A 13,916-nucleotide genomic window follows, 5' to 3' on the forward strand; every position below is an offset into this window, starting at 1 on the left:
GCTCATATATTTACCTAAAAAGTGAGAGTATAAAAATTCAGTTTGGCTATCAATATGGCAATATTCTCAGCAATAAATCTTATGCCAAATGCAGTTTAGCTAGGTAGCTACATCTTTAATTATTTTTCTTAAAACCTTTTTTGCAAATAAAATAGCTGAGCAATTGCTTTAGAGGGGTAACGACAGGCTGTTTCCTGTGTTGTCATTATAACAGAAGTTGATAAAGTTTTTTTTGAGAAGGGTACTGTTCAAGTCTGTACTAAGCGGTTAGATCAGTGTTAACAATAGCCTGTTTTTTGGAAAAGGCTGTTATGCCTATGCGGGTAATCCCACCGTGACAATTAATTTTTAAACTTTCTTGGGAATCACGCCTGTACGAATGTGCAACAATGTTTACCTGGACTAACCTCTTAGCCCTGTGCAAGAAGCGAAGAACTGTTTCTTGTGTTTTCAATTAAATAGAGTCTGCAAGAAAGTTTTTTTTAAAAGGGTATTTTCCCTATACACCTGTGTAACACCGTTTAACTGTACTAAGCGCTCAGTCCAGTGTCACGATTAATTTTTTAACTTTTACAAAAACTTATTCCGCAAAATAAAATAATATTGACCAATTGTTTTTGCTTTGACGGAGTCACAACGGTTTTAAACTGTGTTTTTATTTTAGCCTTTGTTGCGGGAAAGTTATTTTTTGAAAATATGTTATAGTTGCAACACTATAATGGTGTGTGCGCTTCACTTGATTTACGACATACTGCATACCTGCACTAAAGCGCTCCACCTGACTGTGTCGCACAGTTTGCAGTTCTTTTTAAGCGCTCCTTAGGGCGTTCAACAACAGTTACTTGTTGCTCATCCCGGCGATTCGACGCCGAGTTTCCCGGCTAGTCTCTATAATAATACACTACAACAGGTTAAAAACTTTGAAGTTTTAAAAGAAATAGTTAAAATGGTATCGGACCTGAAAGAATACGTCTCGTATGAAGTCGGTAAATTAAGAAGAAATATGGTAAATGATTTGGTTGTTCACTTGAAGGAAGAAAACGATTTTTTAAAAAACGAGATAAAAGAATTTCAAAGTTTGTTGAGGGACGTTTTGTTACAAGACATAAACAAAAATAATCATAAAAAAATTAAAAACAAATCAGAAACCAATGAATGGAACGAAGTAAAGAAAGGTCCCTCGGGAAAAATAGAGAAACGATATAATAATAGATTCAGTCTTTCAAATCGGTTTAGTACACTTCAGAACGAACAAAACAACAATAATCACTATGACGCACAACCACTTACGAATAATCAAAGTTACGCACCACCACAACCAAATAAATCTATAAGAAGACCAAATCCCGTTATTAACCGTTCTCCAGAAAGAGATCTTTTAAAACGTAACATCAAATCATCTGAAACCCGTAAAAATAAAAAGAAGATTAGAATCATCAGTGATAGCATCGCAAAAGGCATAAACACTCGAGAGTTCAATAATCATTTGAGAAACGGTGATGCAAGATTTAAAGTTTTTCCTGGTTCAAATATTAAAAATTTGGGTCATTACTCTCTACCAACCTTAGTAGATGAGAATCAAGAAATAGTAGTTGTGCATGTTGGAATAAACGACTTGCTGGATATAAAGAGAAATAAATCATCGGTTAATGAAATTGCAGAAAAATTTAACTTACGGCATCCTGCTCCCAGGGTGTAACACATCCATATGGGGTTACTTCTTCTGAATGCAATAAGGAATTAAATGATCAATTTGAGACTGACCAATCACATGATTCTACATATAATTTACAAAATTCTCTGAAAAATGTCTGTGATATTAGAATCAAAAATCCTTTCAATCTATTGATAGGATATTTGAACATAAATAGTTTAAGAAAAAAAATAATTGACTTAAGGGAAATCTTTGTGAAATTTGCTCCAGATTATTTCGTATTATCTGAAACAAAATTAGATAGTACTTTTCCAAATAGTCATTTTACTATTGATGATAATGAATTAAGATCTAGAAAAGATCGGGATAAAAATGGGGGTGGGCTAATTGAGTATGTAAAAAAGAGAGTGGTTTGTAAGCAAATAAACATAGCTAACCTTACAAGTAATGAAATTATATGTTCTGAGCTAAACATCAGAAACAAAAAATGGACTATTATCACCCTTTATCGTCCACCACGTCATTCTAATCTTCAAAGTTTCTTTGAAGATTTGGAGAAAATTCTAAACAAAACACTCTCATTTTGTGATAACATCATTGTGATGGGGGACATAAACATTGATACTCATAAAAAAAATGAAATAATAAATTATCATTACATAACTTCTCTTTGCGATACTTTTGACCTGAAAAACTTAGTCAAAGACAAAACATGTTTTGCAAGTGAACAAGGAACATCAATTGATGTTATTTTAACAAATAAACAAAGGTCTTTTCAAAACACTATGGTTACTGAGACTGGACTCAGTGACCATCATCTGATGATTACCACTTTCCTAAGATCTCATCTGGTGAGATTGAAACCAAAACTAATTGTTTATAGAAGTAACAGAAAGTTTGATAAGAGAAAGTTTCTTTCTGATGTTAGGAATACACGTTTTGATTTTAATAAAAATGACCCTGCTTCAAATTACGACCACTTGACAAAAACGTTTAGTTCTATTATTGAAAAGCATGCCCCTTTAAAACAGAAACTGCTCAGGGGAAATGAAGCACCTTTTATGAATAAAGAACTTAGGCAAGCCATTTATACCAGGTCAAGATTTAAAAATCGATACAATAAAGATCCTACTGAAGAAAACAAGATTAAATATAAAAAACAACGAAATAAGTGTGTTGGCCTCAGAAAGAAAGCCATAAAAATGTATTTTAAAAATGTTATAGATTCTGGGATTGTAGAAAATAAAACTTTTTGGAAAACTATTAAGCCGTTTATAACCAATAAAAGTGGTTTGAACAATGATAACATTATGATTAATGACAGTGAGCTTGCTGAATTATTTAATGAACACTATATTAACATTGTAGAAAAAAGTAGTGGAACCAAGCCAATATCAATTGGTTATCGAAATTCCTTAGACAAAGAGAGACTAATTAATGAGATAATTAAAACATACGAGAGTCATCCGAGTATTGTCAAAATTAAAGCCTGCAACGAAAATATAAATTTTTTTAACTTTGAGGAGGTAGATGACAACACAATCAAAAAACTTTTTACTAATTTAAACATAAATTCCTCTCCAGGTAGAGACAAAATACCCCCAAAGTTTGTAAAGTTAGCTAGTGAATATCTGATTGGCCCATTGAAAAATGCTATAAACAGCAGCATAAAATTGAATATTTTTCCCGATGGAGCCAAACGTGCAACGGTAGCACCTCTTGACAAAGGAGGCAAAGACAAACATAGCATTAGAAATTTTAGACCTGTCAGTGTGTTGAATGTATTTTCAAAATTCTATGAAAACATAATGAAGGATCAAATCATGTCTTTCATAGAATCGAAACTTTTAATATTTTTGTCAGCCTATCGGAAAAACTATAACACACAGCATGTCTTAATTCGTTTACTAGAAGAATGGAAAAAAAACTTGATATGAATTACGTGGTTGGTGCAGTCTTAATGGATCTATCAAAAGCTTTCGATTGCGTGCCACATGATTTACTAATCGCTAAACTTGAGGCATATGGATTTGAAATTAATGCCCTGAAATTTGTCCTGTCATACCTAACAAACAGAGAACAATCTACTCGTATAAACGGACACTACAGTCTTTTCCAAATGATTCTTTCAGGTGTGCCGCAAGGATCAATCTTAGGCCCGATAATTTTTAATATTTTTCTTAACGATATTTTTCTTTTTATAATCAGAAGTGACCTACACAACTATGCTGATGATAATACATTGTCAAGCTTTTCCAATTCAATTCCAAACCTCATTAAAATTTTAGAAAGTGAGTCTGAGCAGGCATTAGCATGGCTACATGAAAATAAAACGATTGCTAACCCTGACAAATTTCAATGCATTATCATCAGCAAAGATAGGATAGAAAACACAAGTAGTAAACTGATAAGAATCGGAGATAAAAACATATATTCGCAAGACACAGTCAAACTGTTAGGAGTTAAAATTGACAATAACCTTAGATTTGATCAGCACTTAAATGAGGTTTGCAAGAAAGCATCTGCGCAACTAAATGCTTTGTATAGATTTAAAAACATACTTCCTTTTAAAGCTAAGAGTGTCTTAGCAGAAAGTTTTGTGTATTCAAACTTTAACTACTGTCCACTTATTTGGAATTTCTCATCTTCAAAATCACTTTCTAGGGTCGAAAAACTCCATAAGCGAGCCCTAAAATTTGTAGATAGCGGATATTCAGAGAGAAAAGAAAAGTACATTTCTAGCAAGAACAAAAGTAACTACATGAAAATTATGCGAATACGAAATCTATGTATAGAGATTTTTAAATCTCTTAATAATTTTAATCCGCCATTTATGTTAGACATCTTTCAACGCAGCGAAACAAACAGGCCAGTACGAAGTCAATATTTAAATAATCTTAAAACATTGAACTTTAATACTAAAAATTTTGGGGAAAAATGTCTTCGCTCATTGGGGCCTAAAATTTGGAATACTTTACCTTCCGAATTGAAAAGTTGTAACAGCCTTAAAAAATTTAAAACGAAACTAAAGGAGTATGATTTCAGTCACTCGGTCCACTTAAATAATTTTTCATAATTTTTATACATTTTTCATAAAACTATAAACAAATTTTTGTCGGATTTGATTAGTTTCCTGTATATTTATAAGTATGTATTTATTTATTTTTTTTATATCAGGAAGCTATATGTACATAGTTATTTCTCCGACGTTAAATAAATTAAGAAGAAGAAGAAGAAGCCATATTCCGTCTGTCTGTCCCTGCGCAACATGGCGTCGCAAATAGCAAGACATACCCGCGGCCCTGCAGCTTTATTTCGGATCCACGGCAGACCCCTTTTTACCGACTTTGTTTTGATCGCGTAAAAGACCAATCACGAGGCTCGATTTTCACTAATGACCAATCTTAGTGCTTTGCGGCCTCAACATGCCAACGGAGGTCATTTTGGTTAGGAAGTGATGGTTTGAAATTTGTACGTCTCCTTTTGATCGTTTTTTCTTCTGAGTACTTTGTATCCTATAGGATTATTTAGTTTCTGTGTGTTTTTACATGTTAAGGTGAGTATAACATGACGTTTTCTAGCCATGTATAAATCTTAAACGAAACAATTTTAAGTGTTTAGCTAGCTAAAACGTACATTTTGAGGCAGCTAGCTATAGCTATATTTATTTTTATTTCTATTCTTTTAAAGTAACACATTTGCAAATGAGAAAAAAAATATCACTTATGAAAGACAAGGAATTTATAAAAAGTAGCAGCTTGGATGTGATTCTCAAAAATCTTCACAAACATATCGGAATAGAAGTAACATCAGAAAACAAGTACAGGTACTTCTGACTTTTAATCCTCAAAAATTGTGTTATTTAATACAACAATAAACGTTAAAACTGAGAAAATGGAGCCGACAGCTATTCTCATAAATCTCTATAACAATATTATGTAAATAATTAATATATATATATATATACATAAAATATATTAGGCAACCACATTGTTTTTCTTTCTTCAGCCCTGTGAAACTGAAGCATTCAAACCAAAATTTTGCCGACCTAAAGCACAAATTAGATCAGCAAACTGATCTGACAGGTCGGCACAAACAAGTCTATTCATAGCCAATCTGACTATCCTAGCTAATTCACCGACTCCTGACTTAGTTAAAAGAACTACGTAGACATGAATCTCTATTGCCTGGCCTCTTCGTCGTTGGTAACCAGATCTAACACAAGAAATCCAGCCATACGGTTCTTAACTAATGCGGAGTTGAACGCCGACTGAGCACGGATGAAGCAATTCTGCAAAACTGCACCTCAGGCGGAACAGACATATATCATGGATTTAATTGTAGATAAAACCTGTTGCGGCGGATTTCTGTCATGGGGGCTCCATAACGGGGGATTTTACTGGTCAAGTAAATCATTTATTCTGTAAATTACGAATGTTAAAAAGTTATCACTTCGACAAGCCAACATTCCTTTGTTCGTTCGACCAGGCCTGATAAATGCAGGAAACTTGATTGACACTGACAAAATACAGACGCTATACTGAGTGCTCTTGAAGAATCTTGTTAATAGCAAGTAAAGCTCTGAGCGAAATATGGAAACGGTAACAGTTCGCTGAAGCGACATTTTTGATACTTATTTGTGAAAGAAGGTCGGTTTTGCCGACGTAATAAATTAATTTTCTTGGCATGCCGGCCAGGGAAAGAATTTAGATCGGCATGTACAAGCCGACTTCAATTTAATGAGGGTTGGTTTTCAGGTCGTCATTGCCGAGTGCCGACCTAGATTCACGGGGCTGGAATTTCTTATATTTTTTGCATATTTCGAAAGTGAAAAAAAATATATGTCTTCTACCATCCTTTTATTACTCCAGCGACGATCTGGTGACTCATCTCACCACATAACATTTTTAACGAGGGTGCTGATAAGCCGCAAACGCTAACATATATAAGGGAGAGCTCGGGCAACTGTTCGTATTAAATTGACAGTTGTCCACCGAAACCGCCCGAACTTTCCCGAACACGCCCGAATTTGAAATGCAACACCTTGTAACATAAACATGGCGGACAACAGTTGAAAGCATGCGCTTGAAGAGAAAGGAGTTAATAAAGTTTGTATAAGTTATTTATCAAGTAAATCTTATTAAAAACCATCAAAAAAGGGTGAAGGGTCTCTTTAAGAGACAAGAGAGGAGTTGAACGTCCTCCACCATACCTTAGTTTAAAGGGGCGATTGTGGAAGTCCCATGAAATGCCACATAGTGATGGTGTCACTTTAAAAAACACCCAGTCCGGTCTGTGAACGGTTGGCGCTAGGAAAGGCATCCAGCTGTAAAACAATGCCAAAACTCTTTATTAATGGCCGTAAGATTAGTTGATCAGACAAACTGCGTAAACGGGACTGGAACTCTAAGGAGTGAAGGTGTCGCGCACGGTAGGACAGATGTCAGGTGTGAGCATCATCAGACCGTTACCCAGCTATCACATCACAAGGTAGATAACACTAGGTTGAGGATGGCTAGTGTAAATGTTGGTACTCTGAGAGGTAGAGCAGGTGAAGTAGTTGAAATGTTAGAACGTAGATCTGTTGATATGTGTTGTGTTCAGGAAGTCAGGTGGAGAGGAGCTTCAGTGAGATTTGTGGAAGGTAGGAGGGCAAGGTATAAGCTTTTTTGGATTGGTAATAGTGATGGATATGGAGGAGTTGGCATATTCGTTGCAGAGAAGTGGGTAGAAAAAGTAATAGATGTTATGCGTGTTAATAGTCGTATTATAGTGATAAAGTTTTTGATAGGTAATAGGATTGTCACTTTTCTGTCAGTTTATGTTCCACAGTGTGGACTCAGTGAGGAAGGTAAAGATAAGTTTTATGATGAGTTAATAGCAGTCACATCAAACTTTGGAGACACTGAACTTGTCTTGGTGGGCGGTGACTTCAATGGTCATGTTGGGAAGTCATCTGAAGGTTATAGAGGTGTGCATGGAGGCTATGGATTTGGGAGCAGAAATAAGGAAGGGGAGAGATTGCTTGAGTTTGGAATGGCAACGGACATGGTGGTTTGCAACACATCATTCAGTAAGAGACAGAGTAGGCAGATAACATATGAGTCAGGTGGTTGTAAGACACAGATAGATTACTTCCTGGTTAGAAAGTCAGACAAGAAAGTGGTGAAGGACGTGAAAGTTATATCGGGGGAAGAGTGTGTTTCCCAGCATAGGTTGCTGGTTTGTGATATTATCTTGAAGAGTGTTAAAGAAGCCAAGGAAAAGTACAGGCCCCGTCGAAAAGTCTGGAAGCTGAAGGAAGAGATTGTAGCAAGACAATTTAGTGCAAAAGTTCACCAGTTAGCACACAATGGTCAATGCGATAGTGACAATGTTGAAAGTACTTGGACTACTTTGAAGAATTGTCTTCTAGAAGCTTCTGATGATACCTGTGGGTGGACGAAAGGACCAGCTAGACATAGACAGACCTGGTGGTGGAATAATGAGGCTGACCAGTGTATAAAGGAAAAGAGGAAACTTTGGAAAGAGTGGAAGTCAGGTGGTAGTAAAAATATTAACTTAGAAGCTAAGCGTCGCGCTCGTACAGCAGTGTATAAGGCAAAATCAGAAGCAGAGAGAAAAAGATTTGCAGATGTGTTAAGAAGGAAAGACCAGCGCAATGAGGTATTCAAGATAGCAAAGCAAATGAAGAAGACTAATCAAGATGTTGTAGGTGAAAAGTGTATACGTAAAGATGAAGGTGTTTTGGCTAGCACAGAGGAGGAGAAAAGGGTTACTTGGAAGAATCATTATCAGAAGTTGCTTAACACTCAGTTTGATTGGGACGAGGATAATTTGTCTGATGATGATGTTGTAGAAGGGTCAGCTATGCAGATCAAGACAGAATGGGTAGTGAAGGCTATTAGGAAATTGAAGATTGGCAAGGCTGCAGGAGTATCAAGTATTGTTGCAGACATGGTAAAAGCATCTGGATATATTAGAGTTGAGCTTATTACAAGTCTTGCTAACCAGATTATATAGGATGGTGCTATCCCGAGTGAGTGGCAGTCGAGTGTAATAGTGAATTGTTTCAAGGGCAAGGGTGATGCATTAGAAAGGGGTAACTATAGAGGTTTGAAGTTGGTTGATCAAGTAATGAAAGTTATTAAAAGAGTGATTGATAAGTTACTTAGAGAAAGAATTGATATAGATAAGATGCAATTTGGTTTTGTTCCAGGGCGTGGCACTACAGATGCAATATTTTTACCCAGACAGCTTCAGGAAAAGTATTTAGGAAAAGGAAAGAACCTCTATTTTGCCTTTGTAGATTTATAGAAAGCTTTTGATAGAGTGCCATGTAAAGTTATTTGGTGGGCTATGAGAAAATTAGGTGTGGATGAGTGGCTAGTTACGATGGTACAGTCTATGTACAGCAATGCTAGAAGTCGTGTCAGGATTAAGGATTCACTTAGTGATGAATTTCGTGTAAATGTTGGTGTACATCAGGGTTCTGTACTTAGTCCTTTGTTGTTTATTCTAGTCTTAGAAGCGCTGTCGATGGAGTTCAGAACAGGTTGTCCATGGGAGTTATTGTATGCAGATGATTTGGTTCTCATAGCAGTGTCGATGGAAGAATTAGTTGAAAAGTTTGAGAAGTGGAAGAAAGGACTAGAAGAGAAAGGGCTAAAGGTAAACACAGCAAAGTCTAAAGTCATGATTAGTAGCATTGCAGCCAAGTGTGACTTTGTAGTTGGAAAGTCGCCTTGTGGAGTTTGCAGGAAAGGGGTAGTAACTCAATTTTTTGTCAGACTTGTCAGCATTGGGTACATAAGAAGTGCAGTAGTATTAGTGGAAGGTTAAGAGCTGACATTCAGTTTGTATGCAAGCGTTGCAAAGGTGAGATTATAGAGAATGAAGTATTTCCAGCTTTAATGATGTACAACAGTGGCTCGTTAGAGATAGTTGAGAACTTCTGTTACTTAGGTGATATGTTGGGCAGTGAAGGAGGTGTTGGAAGAAGTGTTACTTGTAGGATAGGTTCTGCTTGGAAAAAGTTCAGAGAGTTACTTCCTTTGTTGACTAGCAGAGTCCTGTCAATTGAGGCAAAAGGTAAGTTGTATGAGGCCTGTGTAAGAAGTGTTATGTTGTACGGTAGTGAGACATGGGCAGTGAAGCAGGAAGATCTTGACCGTTTAGAAAGGAATGATATGAGAATGGTTAGGTGGATGTGTAACGCCAGTCTGAGAGACAGAAAGGGTTCAGATGAGCTAAGAAGCAGGCTAAGTCTCTGTAGAATTAAAGATGTTATCCAGATAAGAAGATTGAATTGGCTGGGGCACTTGGAAAGAATGGAGGAGGATAATTGGGTAAGAAAGTGTATAGACTTGATAGTTCCTGGGGCAAAGCCCAGACCGAGGCAGACCGAGAAAGACTTGGCAGGAGGTTATAAGGACAGACTTGATACAGAGGAAGTTGAGTTTAGATCTAACACAGTCTAGATCAGATTGGAAGAGGGTCATTAATATACCCTGTCCAACCCATGCTAGCATGGAAAACGGACGTTAAGCCAAGAATGATGATGAGGAAAAACAGTTCTTTTAAGCACTTCGCTACCACATAGCTAGTTCATTTTAATTTTTATACTTTTTTAAATAATTTGTGGTGAATCATTAAGTGTTTTTGTGGTGAATCTTCTTTTTTGTTCGGGCATTGTTCGGTTCTATGTGGGTTTTCTCAGCGCATACCTGAATTTTTTTTTCAAAACGGCGAACTCGCCCGCACTTTTCACGGTGTATGCGGCTTATCGGCACCCTCATAGTTCTTATTCCATAAAATAACATAAAATTCCATAAAAATGCAGGTAAACAAAGTAGAAATTTTTCCTAGTTGGGGGCCATCGACAAACAGTTTTTGTCTCCGTTAACGGCAAATTGGCCGTTAGGGGGTGAGGGGGTAATGCATTGTCCGTTAAAAATATAAAAATGGAGACGAATTTCAATTTCTCATCTTTTTTGTTTCTTTTAGGGAACATGAAAAAAATCCAACAAATTAGAAAATGTTTCCAGCGGCTTGCCCTTTTACAAAACAATTTTTTTCACAAAAGTACCCACCCGATCTGGGTAAGTCTCAACTAATTTGAAAGTTGCAGACTCCCCCGATCGGGTGAGACTCACCTGATCGGGGAAAAAAAGTGCCGTACTGCCAAAAAAATTGTTATGACGTCAAACCGAATCGCCGATTCCTTTTAATTGATGCAATCAATATGTTTTAAGCTCCAAAATGATATTAAATCAATGTAAAACCATAGTTGAAAGACTAAGATAAGGACTAAATACATACATTAAAATGCACGACAAGTAACCAGTAACCATCCAACATCCTCAACACGGTGGGATAAGACTCATAATGGCAGAAAAAAAATACAAATAAATAAATAAACTTACAACAACACCAAAATAAAATAAAAAGTTATTAACAATTTACAGGTCAACATGGTTTCACTTAATAATTAACAACGCTTGATTATTCAGGATCGAATGAGTGATACAACATTTCCGAGTTCCATATTTGTCAGTTGGTGGTCCCGAGCGAAGGATCTGCAACCTCTCAGGCAAAGTAGTGTTGATCGCAGCAGACTAAAGGAAATCTTAGTTCTAATAAACTTCGTGGCTTCTGCGAATCTGATGTTTCTTTTTTCTGAAATCATTCCAGACAGTCTCTGATAAAATCGTTTACATTCTCTTCCCATATCACCGTTTGTTGCAAAAACAAGGGGAGTTAATGTTCAATTTTCCACTTGCATAACTCTTTCGTTGTATCCTCTCTTCTTCTCTTCTTCGTTTTTCTTGAAGCATTTGTCAAGAGACCCTTGTATCTCAGAGCGTTGAGGTCAAAGACCCGTACATCTAAAAATACTCGTTGACCAGGGGTCCAAAAACCGACTGCGCTGACGTCTAATCTTGCTTCCTGTGATAAAATACCGTTTTGATGGATTCTTTCACCGCTTAAACGTAACAGCAGTGGTTCCTTTCTCACATCTTTACATACTTCCTCCAGTAATTTCCCTGTAATATCTCGTATCTCATTGTAAAATGGCAGAAAAAATCAGTCAAACTTTTGTACGGAAAGCGAAATATGCGCCTTTTGCACAAAAATGAATAAACGGCGCGCCATTAAACAACTTTTAAGGCTGAAATACACTATCATTTTTCAATGATCATTTTCCAATTATCATTGAAAAATGACAATGTATACAGAAAAAAATGTCATTTTTTACACTCTCATTTCCAATGATCCTTAAAAATTAAAAGTTGAACATGTTCAACTTTTAATTTTTCAATGACGCACGCGATGTAGTTTAGGCAGCATAGATAAAAACAAAGATTTGAACAAGTAATTCATCCGAGAATGAAGACGCAAGAAGCGACCGAAATTTTTTTTGAGATTTGGAGAAGCTAGCCCAGTTTGTGGGATGTGAAATCCCCGTTCTATAAGAACAAAAGGAGAAGGCAAAAAGTTATGAGACATTCAAAGGCAGACTAGGAATGGAAGGTTTGTGTTATTTCGAATGGTTTGTATGAGAAAAGAAAAACATGCATGTTTTTTTTTATCTGTTTTTTTTTTTTAGAGAAATTAGTGAGGAGTAAAATGAATACACTACGAAGTTATCGCAGAATTGAAGAAAGTAAACAACAGCAACAAATGTGGAGCAGGACGAGATGATGTTTACGAAAGTAAATGACCATACTTTCAGTCCTTGCTATTCCTACGTGACTCCAACAACTTCTTCGATGGTGGGTATAAATTTCAGACAAATTTTTCTTGCCAGGGAACAGCACCGGTGGAGTTGAAGTCCGCACAAAATTTATCCCTGATATCTTTCGCATCATTTCTGTAGTTGTTCAGATGAGATTACTCGCCGTACCCTCTTTCAGAACACCGCCCATTCAATCTCCGATCCCAAGGAACTCTTCAACACATGCCGTACAAAATTACCCACCCTTTGTGTCTCCGCCGTTATCGCCTGTTTTACAGAATATGTACCGACACCCAGTGAACATATATCAAAACACTTATCAGAGTCGAGAAAGTTTGTCAGGTCTCAACCCAGAAAGTGAGGGCTCACAAAGTGCAGGTTATTAATGTGTGACTGCTAGTTTAGTATGTTTGTTTGATAAATTACTGAACGAAATATATATTTACCTTGAGGTATTTTTCTTTTAATCGCATGTAAATAGCTTTACAAACTTCAGCGATGAACTGTGACAAAGTACTTTTGTGAACGCGAAATAAATACTGTAATTCGGCGTAATTTATCCCACATAAGAAAAACTTCAAAATTGCAGCTACTTTGACTTTAGCAGGAATTGGGTCTCGCAAATGCGTTGTTTTTTTCTCAATGTCAACTTCTATGAAATTTAGGAGCTCCTCAAAAATATTCGGCGGCATTCTTAAAAATCGCGTATACTCTGCAATTTCCTCTACACGCAGTTCATACATGAGAGTATTGTAGATGCCAAGTTCATTTCGCCTTTACGGCTTTACCCATACATTTCTTTGCTTTCTTTCTTATGTTTAGCTCTCTTTTTTGATAACATATACACAACAACAGCAGCTGCTATTTCTTCTTCAGAGTCCATGTTGCAAAGAAAACATGCTCAAGTTTCATGTTTTTAATGATAGTGTGTTTGCGCCAAAATTTGTCATTTTTGATGTCATTGGAATGTATCATTGGAAAATGATCATTGAAAAATGATAGTGTATTTCAGCCTTTAGTTTCGTTTCCAAACACTAGCCACCAGGTGTGAGTCGGTAACTTGTACAGGAATATGAAATACGTTTATCTTTAGCTAGACTTAACTACACTATAACAAATACAACAATATGAGCACTAGATCTTAAGACATTCTTTTAAAAATCAATGTCAACCCGCTTTATAAATAATTTTTTTACTGCCCCGGCAAGTTTCTTATGTAATCTTGCACATGAATTGGCTCCGCGTAAAATATTTACCAATGTGTTCATTTTTTATTCCGAGACGAAGAAAGGTTAAACCAAAGGGATTGTGTGAATTAAAAAAAAAATGCTCAAAACTTTCTCTTCTTTCCTTGCGCTACTCATGGCAATTCTTTGCATTGTCTTCTGCACAAAGTCATGATTCCTTAGCTTTCAATCGCGGAGTTCAGTTTGTGTCGCATTCACAAGTTTTAGCGCTAACCAATAGGGTGGACAACATCGAGTTACCGAAACCGGTAAGTCGTCGTATTTTGCAACAGTGTTG

The 13,916-nt window shown here is 36.4% G+C and overlaps 1 protein-coding gene across 1 annotated transcript; it reads left to right on the forward strand.

Annotated features, from left to right (window-relative positions):
• Positions 1-946: 946 nt before the first annotated feature.
• LOC130659960 (uncharacterized) lies at positions 947-5,765 on the forward strand. Its single transcript, XM_057461080.1, has 8 exons — positions 947-986; positions 1,146-1,695; positions 1,899-2,045; positions 2,538-2,750; positions 2,979-3,028; positions 3,239-3,277; positions 5,345-5,480; positions 5,663-5,765. Exons 1-8 carry the CDS (start codon positions 947-949, stop codon positions 5,763-5,765), a joined length of 1,278 nt encoding a protein of 425 aa, XP_057317063.1.
• Positions 5,766-13,916: the final 8,151 nt, after the last annotated feature.

The sequence above is a fragment of the Hydractinia symbiolongicarpus genome, chromosome 1, assembly GCF_029227915.1.
Source record: "Hydractinia symbiolongicarpus strain clone_291-10 chromosome 1, HSymV2.1, whole genome shotgun sequence".
NCBI lineage: Eukaryota > Metazoa > Cnidaria > Hydrozoa > Anthoathecata > Hydractiniidae > Hydractinia > Hydractinia symbiolongicarpus.

Coding starts and splice junctions, on each gene's coding strand:
- LOC130659960 (XM_057461080.1), top strand. CDS start 947: ATGGTATCGGACCTGAAAGAATACGTCTCGTATGAAGTCG. Junction 2,751..2,978: donor AGGCAAGCCATTTATACCAG/GTCAAGATTTAA, acceptor GATTAATGACAG/TGAGCTTGCTGAATTATTTA. Junction 5,481..5,662: donor ACATCAGAAAACAAGTACAG/GTACTTCTGACT, acceptor TTCTTTCTTCAG/CCCTGTGAAACTGAAGCATT.